Below are 10,080 nucleotides of genomic sequence, written 5' to 3' on the forward strand. Positions count from 1 at the left end.
TCCTATCAAATTTCAGGGCTACAATGTGTTCAGCCATTGTCTTTGGTATTCTGGGCCTTCTGAAACTACAGAACATGGCTTCATCCAGCCTCCTTTACAACAGAGTTGCAAGTCTGCCACTTCCCACTGGCATCTCTAGTACTGGCTAGTATGGAAATGAGAAATGTTGAAAAAATCCATTGTGACAATTCCCCTGCTCCAAGAAAATGCCATGTTAAACTTTAAACAGGTAACAAAGGTTATTAACAAAACCAAAATCTGTGTCAGACGAGCAGCGACTGAAATTCATCTTGAGCCATATGAAAAAGGCTTTAACGCCATTGGTTTCAACGTGAATGAGAACTGAAGTCTCGTGAGTTTTTACTCCAGTTTTGCTTCTGGGAAATAAAATATGCACCTTTTGAATGTTCTCATGAAAAGACGAGCTCTGCGCGCTGTGTGAAGAGTTTTCAATATGAACTGCCCTAAAATCGACAAGGAGAAATCAAAAGTAACCTCTTGCCTTTTGGGGAAAAAGCATTCTCTCATGTCAGGGTGCAGAAAGGACCAGTCAAACTGCAATCACACCTTCACACCCCTTTATAGTTTGCAACAATATTACAAATTGGACCTTGTATTTTGAAAAGAAAACTTGATAAATTCCCCTTTTGTGTTATGTTCTAAAATGTGTAGTGGTGAGGGCACATATTCTAGATATACAGTAGCACAGTAAGGGCAGAAGTGTCTTAATGTAAAAGAGGCAGAACACATTTTTCAAATGCTCTTGGCTTGCAGGGCTAGAGCTGCAATTACCTCAGTAGACCGTTACTTCTTTCCTGTCTGCTCCCCGACACTGGTAGTGTGTATCCCGTGTTCACGCAAGGAACCCTTTAAGTGATCAACTGTGCGATTCCAGGGAATTACATAGATTTCCTTATAAGGAAAACAACTCTTGGGCTTCTCTGCGTGGATTAGTCTCTAGGAAACTGAGAGGGCTCTGCGTTTCCTAAAACGAACTAATCCGATTTCTTTGTCATAATTTGGTAAAATCTCCAATCTTACTTTTTCTAGGATTTTTCAGGTACGTTAAATCTAAACCCTTCTTCCCCTGAAAGTCATCTGACCCGTCGTTATGGAAATATAGAAATCTGGACTTTTCAAGTTTGTAATCCACCGTCAGCGCCTCTTAAATGTATTTCTTTCATGTGTATATATGCTGCTGAATGAATTAAATACACGGCACTGCACACTGAAGCAGTCTTTGTGCTTTTATTTGCAGTTTAGGATCTATATTGTCGCGCTGATGAATTTGTACGTTAGTAAATAGAAAACGTTTACAAGCAGTAATTAAAATCTGATTTCCAAATGCAGCACACTCATCAAGTATTCACGAAATTACATCAGAATTCTTAACTAATTAGAAACAGTAATGAGATATAGAGCATGATCTTAACTGTTATTAGGAGAAGTAATAAGATATTTAACAATCTTAAATTGTATGTTTAAGAATGTTTCAACACAGACGGAGTCAAAGCGAGTAGTTCAGGGAATTTAGCACCATGATCCACTACAGTATTGACGTTCAAAACTGGTAAACATTGAAGACGGTTTAGCACCGTTCTTCATTAGAATTTAACACCCTTTGCAATTTATCACTATTCCTTCTTCTCGGACTCAGCAGTTTCTTTACCACATTGCAACTACGGGGGAGTATGAATTTTAAGGGGCCACTGATAAATTCGAGTGTCTGAAATAAAATAATAATAATAATGATGATGAAAAACAGGCGGAAGGGCTCCGTTTCGCAGCTTAAGATGAAATGCACTTGTCCTGAGCATAGTCAAACCTTTCGTTATGAATAACACTTCACGCCTGCCCTCACGGTCCGGTCGCTCGCAGGGAGAGCCCGGAGTTTGGTCACGGCCCCTAAGCGCACGGCTGGGCTCAGAGGGCGGCTCCTGGCACGGAGGCCTGTCTGATCGCGGCCGCGGGTCTACAGTGGAGAGAGGCGAGGCTTCTTCGCCATTTGCAAAGGCAGGGCACCCACTCTGAGCTCCGAGTGACTCCTGTTTCCCCCGAAAACATTTCAGAGCGGACCGCCACACCTTAAATTAGGGGGAAGATCTTCTGAAATCTGGGCTTTTAAGGGGGATGCTGGGGGTGGCAGGAATGACCGGCAGGTAAGTGAGAAAAGAATAAAAAAGATTGCAGTTTACTGCCCTGCGTTCATTCATTCATGTGCAAAAAAAACGCATTCCGAATTTTAAAAAGAACTTATATTTAACAATAGTTAATGTGGTATATTGGCAATTTTAGGTTGTTAAGTAGCCCGTTTGTTAAAAACTCACCCCTTTTTCTTTGGAGAGAACTTGCAAAAAAAGTGGCCGGTGTTACATGAGGAAGCTTAGTGTGCGTTTTGATTTACGTAGACTGCTGCACGCAGAGTAAGTTTAGGTATTGAGTGGACGTCCACGCCGCGCCCATGGAAACTCTTCAAAGCTTTTCACTCTGGTAACTTGGTACATTCATACGCAATTTAAACGTACAGACTCCATAAGAAAGAGTGTGGGGAATCCAAGCGCAAACACTCGTTTTAAGTCGGAGTGCAGTGATTGGCTTAAGCATTCGTCTGAAGTAATTGATCACTTAGTCAGCCAAGCGACAGCGGTACATTGCTGTGCAGAAGTGCAGCCCAACTGTCAGACACACGCTTGAAGTAGGGAGCAAAGCAACAGTTGTCTCCAGCAAATGAAATCGTATCCTTCGAGCATTAGATTGTAACTGTCAGTTTTAAGACCCGAGTCACCGATTTGGCTCCCGGTTGGCTTCTAAACTTGAAAAAAAACTTGCTGTGAGTCATGTCTTATTAAAAGATGGTGTTTACGTGCATAGTGCACGGAAAACAGAGCAGCCTATGTGCCACAGCTCTCTGACATCCAGTTTTTTTACTTCCTTTTCAAGTATTCAGCCCTCCCCTCCTAAAAACATTTGAAGGGGTTCTTTTTTAACAGTTGGGGGAAATGAGTTACTTCAGTAAGATATTGAGTTACTCCGGAGAGATTTTCACTTAGTTCCACGCTGTGCTGATTGAACAAAATGGTGTTCCACTATTTTACTCAGTAATAACCTAAAAAAAATGGTCTCCATTAGTACTGTTTTTTATTGTCTGTTCCGGCTAATGATGTTTGTTTTGAGGATGCAACACTTGATGTCTGATTTTGCAATGGTGGTTTCCTTGCATTGCGGCGGTCAGAGTCCAGATGCGCACCGGAAATGCCACATTCCTGAAAGTCTGTAGCGAAGGATGCGTCAGACCGGCCTGAGTTCGGGGTTTCGCGAGGAACGGAAGGGTCGCCCCTCAGACTTCACACACAAGCGCCAGGCCTCTTTCGTAGTTTGAGATCCCAGTGAGGAAAAGGCGCAGTGCTATAGAGGGGATGCGGGAGAAGGATCTTTCTTTGCAGCGAGAAGATAATTCATTTGTTGGCAGCACATTCTGGTATGCTGAAAGGACACACTTAAATGAGGCTTAATAGATAGATTGAGTTAGTCCAAATACACTATACTACTGTGAAATGAACTTGAGCACAGGAATAAAAGGTGCATTACAACATAGGTCCTTGTTCATCACAGGCCTTTAAGTAGGATTTAGACTTAAGCTTCTAGACAGCTATTTCCTACAAACACATTTACTCCTGCTTTGTGCAGAGTGATATGCTAAAACATGCTATAATCCCTGTAGCTCATAATTATTTCCCACACCTGGAAGTTTCTCCGCTGTCTTATAATAGATGTTTGTGTGACTGAGATAACTTCTGTGAATAAAACTTTTACAGAAAAAAGCTTCTGTCCCTAACTGAAGTCAGTTATGATACCTCACTCCATAGAGATGGGTGCAAAGGAACAAATGAAGATTCACTCCCTCTTGGCTCCACGATGTCTTCCTAATGTAGAAAGAGGCAGGGTGGCCGATTCCTGTGCAGAGTGATCGTATCCAGAGTTTGTCTCTCTGTGCACAGGCCCTGGGCCAGCTCTGCTGTGGGTGTGTCAATGAGCTGTGCATAGCGGAGAAAGTGAACATGCTGTCTGTTCTGGAAAAGCGGTTGTGCATACCAGAGAGGAGTAGGAGGAGGCTGCATTGTGTAGCAGAGTGTGAATAATGTAGTGGGAGTCTGCCAATGCAGAGAGTACAGAACAGCAATTAAAGGATTGCTGGTCCTGTCAGGGCATGGCTGTCTTGGAGGTGCAGTTCGATACACCTCTCCTGTAAAGAAGCACGCTCATGAGAGTGTGAGTTCCAGCAGGGTGCTGTAGTTGTGAAATGGGGGTTAAATGTGACTTTACAGTTGTCACAGGAATGATGGGGCTTTTTGCATTACTGTTTACAGATGAGAGGTGGGTAGTGACTGAAAGAATAAGATTGCGGGTACAAGAAGCAGAAATTAGGTTTCTTTGTAGGGCTGCTGGCCCTCATCGTCCCAACAGGATGAGGAGCTCGGCAGTCCAAAAGGACCGTGGAGTAGCATCGCTGCTTCCATGGATCGAGAGGAGACAGCTGAGGTGGTTTGGGCTTCTGGTGAGGCTGCCCTCCAAGTGAAGAGACCCCAGGGCAGACCCAGGACATGCTGGAGGGATTATATCTCTCAGATGACCTGAGAACACCAGGGAGTCCCCCTGGAGGAGCAGGAGACTGTTGCTGGGGAAGGGGAAGTCTGGTCTGGTTACCACTGCTACCCTCACCAGCCATGAGAGTTCAGAAAATGATGATGGCCATATTTTCAGCTGACTTTGTGAAAAGGGCGTCACACAGTCTGACCTGTTACTGTAGATGCCCCTCGTGCTCCCCGATACTGAGCTAGGAATCAGTGCTCTGCTGTGTACAACCTAAAGCAACAGTTTCTACATCTTCGAAAGCCATGAGGAGAGAAAAAATACATCCAGAGAGATCATTCTGAGGAAAAATGTTCATATAGAGAGAAACATTTCCTGCATATTGAACGATCGCACAGTAAGAGTCCATTTCAGCAAGAACAATCGCCTGTGAAAAGGAAAACTGTGGTAACATAAGTAAAAGGTTCATCTAGACAAGCATAGGCGAGGAGAGGCATGTTATATGGGTTACAGAAAGCCCCACATGTTGAAATGTTCTTGGTTATAGTTTGCACACCTGCTAAAGGATGACTCATACTTTGATCAAGATAAAAGTATTAAAGCAATTGTTTTAACAAATTGATACTGTTACCTGAAGTCAATATTGTGACTGATATCTGTCAGACACACCCTATATGTATCCGTTCTCCAGGGTGGAATAAGCTTGATTTTGTTTAATCTTCTTGTACCATAAGTTTTGAACAGACCTTTTTTTCATGTTACCTTTTATGAGAAACACTTTGAAATCTGAAGTCATGAAGGCTGACTCCGCAAGGAGCACCAGGCTTGCTCTTTCCAGTAGATGTCCTGCCAGTACAGTTAATGTTTTGTGTGATGTAAGAGTAGCAAGCTCTTTTCAGATTTTAACCCTTCTGTCTAGAATATTAATTCCTCTTAAACCTGCTGCAACCACATTTTGGAACCAGACCTGTCCCACCTGCAGATCAAAATAGCTCTTAATTAGATCACAGATAGTAGTAATCCTGTAGGATCGCATTGGGAGTGGAGCATTTCTCTGCAGTGCTCCTTTGCTGGGGCGATGTAATTATTGGAGTACCAGAAGGATCTGTACTAGGACCACTGCTTTTCCAAATTTATATGTGTGATCTGGGTTCTAATGTAGCAATTAAACAAGTCACATTGGCAGATGTGATTAAATTGGGATGATTTAGGCAAAAGCTGTAGAAGCGGCAAATGAAATGCCCAAAGATTCTGATAAACTTCACGGCTGGTTAAACACCTGCCATATGAAGTTCAATGCTGGGTTTTGTATACTGATGGTAAATATGTAAACTCTAAATGCTGAGCGGGAAGAGGCAACCGAATGATCAGGGTTCCTTGTTCCAGGCTGTGAGAGAGTGGAACAAGCTGCCCAGCCAAGTCAAAAAAAGGGCTGGAATAGATCCTCCGATAAATTGACTACTAGCCACCAAAAGAAATAGATGGGTTGAACCGCCTCTCTCGCTTGTAATAGTTCTTAATTCTCATTGATCAAATTTAATCTGAATTTGCGTAAACAGATCTTTTCAGTCTAATTTCTGGGGTGAAAATACTGTACAGAGGCTGTGTAAATGCTGTATCACTTCATTGAAAGTGTCATTAATATGTCAAGCACTGAGTACAGCTTTGGTTTCATGAGAGTGGCACTTGCTTCTTGATTTTTATAGTATGAAACATACCGCCCAAGGGGAACATTGGTAGCCACTTTTTCTTTTCCTCTTAGCATTTACACTTCTTTAGTGTCAAATTTCAAGTCATGTAAAGTTTCCAAAATCATTTCACCATCTCGGTTTACAGACTTAGGCCTGCACTTCAGGCTATGACATCTCCCTTTATGACCTTATAAGGCCCATACCCCTTGTGGGAAGGTGGGTCATCTGTGTTTTTTCAGCTTTTATTCAGCTCACTCCCTAAGATCATGTGTGTCTTGTATATGCATCTCCTGCGTTACAATATAATGACTCACTGCATTAAGCCTGCTGTGAGGAGATCTTTCCTTGGGCTTGAAATAAAATGCATAGATAGTAGCCTGTTTGAAGGTTATAGTAATTTAACTAGAAATGTACATATTCCTGTCTGCTGTATGAAATCTAGTAGTTAAACATTAATTGAAGAGGACTATCATATATGGTTGCCAAGATCACTGTTTGGAATGTTACATCTAATCTTGACAAACATTATTAAGTGTTACCACTCCTACTTCTCAACCATCTGTTAGACTCTATTCTCCTTCAGATAGTTACATTTTAAACCCAGGCTTGTTTTTGCATCCAGATGTTTATGTGAGTTGAGAAAAAGGCTTCTTTTTAATTGCTTGCAAAGCGGCCTGTTTAGATTTATTTTCATAAATGTCTACCTCAGCAGACCCTTTTCAACAGGTCTTCTTAATAGGTGATTTTTAGCAGAAGTGCTGTGGCCAGCTCTCTTTTGTGTAATAATGGTAGACATGCACTGACTTGTGATAGACAGAAAACGTACTCAGAGTAACAGTAACTGAGTGTTAAGGTTTCTCCTGTATTTTTTCCAGATATTCTACCACAGTATGCAGGTGACACGGTGCCAGGGAGATAAGGCCACAGAAATGTAGGGTACAGCAATTACTGTGCTGGTCAGCCTGAAAAACTGAAGGCTAAGAGGGACATAATAGTTGCGTAACGTCTAGTGTATTTGAATATTGGTGTGATGGTGTTTGTGTGGGAGCAATAACTTGGAAAATTTGTAAGAGCAGGAACTACGTTTTTCTTTCTAACATTAAGATATTCACCTGAGGAAGATATTTGGCACCTTTTTGGAGTTGGTATGTTATGTACACTTTGGCACATGCTGAGATATGAAGGAATGGGTACTGGGTAGAAGTCTGGGCAAGTCCGCTTTGATTAAGCTGTTACAGAATTAACACCCTCTCGTAATTTTGGGAAGCTGTCACTAACTGTCTCCAAACGCTTTTGGTTGTGGCGTTGTTTCCTAGCTGTGCCGCTCATGAGCGTCAGCCTCAGATTTGCAACTAGATATTTCCCTGTTTTTCAGCACCTCTTACGTGCTGAGAAATAGGCACAGAGTGGCAGTGTTGTTGCCTGAGGTGCGCACACCACACTGCTGTTGCGCGGAGGAGAATGTTTCATTTTGGCTTTACAGTATTTAGTCATGTACACAGCATTTTCTAAACGTCAGTGTTCTGGATCAGAGATGTACATCATTCTGCTACGCCCTCCTGTAATTACAGCCTTTGTGGGTTGCTGTGGGTAATGTGCTCCTGGCACAGCTCCTAAATACAATTTGGGGCCTAGATTCTCAAAGTTTATCACAGTGAACCTCTCTGAACTGTACAAAAATGACTTTGCCTGCTACATTTACTAAAACAGTATAACGAATGAGTCTCTTGTGTACAATTCTGAATACAAAGTATAAGGAATTGGACCTATATATATATCAGTATAAATGTCAGAAGTATAAATCTAAAGTTCAGAAATGGAAGCAGCTTAAAATAACTTCACAGACATGTTAAGAAACCTAACACCAGTGTATAAAAAAATAATTTGTGAGCCTGTCCCTTCTTCCAGCCTATGTTGGTGCAGAGTGTATGTTTCCTCACCGTACAAAGTAGCAAGAGTCAGGGTTCGAGTGTCTTAAAAAAGAAGAGGCACAAATCAGCTTTGCTGGTCACAATCGAAGTTCCGACCGGCCTCCCTAAGTGCTGAACAGCTGTCACGCTGCAGTCCAGTGCATTCCAGCATCGCGAACATGCGACGGGATCTCCGCTCCGGACTTGAAGGCCGCAGCCTGTGCTTGTTCGTGAACTCCGCTGTCCTGTCAGTGGAAACGGAGGTGCTGCCTCCCGACTCCAAGGTGTCACTCGGATACACTAGCCAGATTGGGCAGTGAGGATATCGGGCCAGTGTCCCTGCCTGGCTGTACGAGTGAAGAGTTACTGCTGGCAGGACGCATGCTGCCCTGCTCTTGCACTTTGCGTAGTCTTATCAGTGCCTTGCTCCTGGACAGCCGTTGGACTTTGGCATTATCTTGATTGCACCTGTCTGAAGTTTGCCCCTATGAGCGCGACTTTATAAAAGTTTGCAGTTTATGCTGAGCCTGAGGAGCACAGTAATGTTCCTTCTGTAATCTTTCCTTGCAGCTAGCGCCTGTGGATCATATAGTGCTTCCAGGTTCCTGTATATGCGCTAGTATCTGTGCAGCGTTGGCTATTTCACTAAACTATCTGAATTGAGAACCAGAAGTCGGTGAACACTTTCCAAGAGCTGTTCCTTTACATCAGTGGTCGTCTCTTCAACACGGCATGAAACTGTTGTCCAGCCATTATGTGGTTTCTCTCTTGTCGTCACTGAGCTCCTGTCTGTTGCAGGTGGACGTGTGTTTCCAGTTTCCCCTGTATTGTTTGACATACTGAGACAAAAAGCCACACAGGAACAAGCCTCCATAACCTTCAGACTAACATGTAGCCTCAAACAAGTTTTTGTTATGTCCCGTTAAGCCTTTAAGCTTTCTCTGAAAATAAATTCCAGATTTAAACAGCAAGTGTCTTGTCTGAAGACTAGACTTTTCACACTTTGCTCCGTCCTTTGGGTGAGACATAATCATTATGAGTAATCTTTATGTGCATCACCCAGGCGGGGCTGAACTTCAGTAGGTGGGATGGAGTGGTTCCCCTCCTTTCTGTGAAGCACATAGAGGTCTTTTGGGATGAAAAAGTGTTCCACAAATGCAAGCAATTAGTAATACTTAGACATTCAGTCAAGACATTTCAATAAAGAGAAATGTTTTCCCAGCTTGTCTGAGAACCCCCGGAACGTGTCTGAAATCCCACAGCAGTCCTTGGTCTTTGCAAAACCTCTGTATCATGGGATATGGGAAGATTATTGGTCCTATTTTCATGGTGTATTGAGAACCCAGTGTTGGGAAACGGGTTCCTTATGTTTAAAATAAGGCGGTGTGGCCTGAGAGGCCTGCAGGAGCTTATTTCTGGTACTGCTGCCTGAGCTCTGAGCCTCTTCACTCAGCTAGGCACATCAATGGCTTGCGGGCATGTTCACAGCCGCCAGTCAGACCGGAGCCTGCCGGCCTGCGCTGCGTCAGAGGAGAGAGCGAACGAGGAAGGGAGGCAGAAAGGAGGGGCTGCGCGGCCGACCAGGCTGAGATGTGGCAGCGTCCATCAGCAGATCCCACGCCTCGTGGGAGGGAGGGAGAGAGGCTGACGGATTCAGAGCCTAGTGGAGACTAGACTGTCGTCCGGGTTGCCTTCCATCCTCTGGTCTCCATCACAGGCAGCATCAAGACTGGACCTGAAGCAAAGCTGTATATGCACCACAGCTGTCAGTTAGGCATTTCCGAGCAGGTAGGCATATTCATCCTTCCTTTCCTGCATTAATAACATGGGACTTGCTTATGTCCATCAGGAGGGTCACTGTGAAGTGATTTGTTTGTGCTTTTGGTCTA

General features: G+C 43.5%; 1 protein-coding gene across 2 annotated transcripts in view; it reads left to right on the top strand.

The window, feature by feature from the left end:
- Positions 1-1,981: 1,981 nt before the first annotated feature.
- lims1 (LIM and senescent cell antigen-like domains 1) overlaps positions 1,982-10,080 on the top strand; it is a 48,820-nt gene continuing 40,721 nt past the window's right edge. Inside the window, exon 1 of one of the 2 annotated variants that reach the window (XM_088609004.1) lies at positions 1,982-2,159. In XM_088609004.1, coding sequence (XP_088465130.1) covers positions 2,131-2,159 — 29 coding nt within the window. In that variant the 5' untranslated portion in view covers positions 1,982-2,130. Of the gene's footprint in view, positions 2,160-9,826; positions 9,980-10,080 lie in introns of those variants that run through there. The other variant, XM_088609006.1, reaches the window with a different exon arrangement.

This window comes from Lepisosteus platostomus, chromosome 2, assembly GCF_059453375.1.
Source record: "Lepisosteus platostomus isolate fLepPlt1 chromosome 2, fLepPlt1.hap1, whole genome shotgun sequence".
In the NCBI taxonomy this organism is placed as follows: Eukaryota; Metazoa; Chordata; class Actinopteri; order Semionotiformes; family Lepisosteidae; genus Lepisosteus; species Lepisosteus platostomus.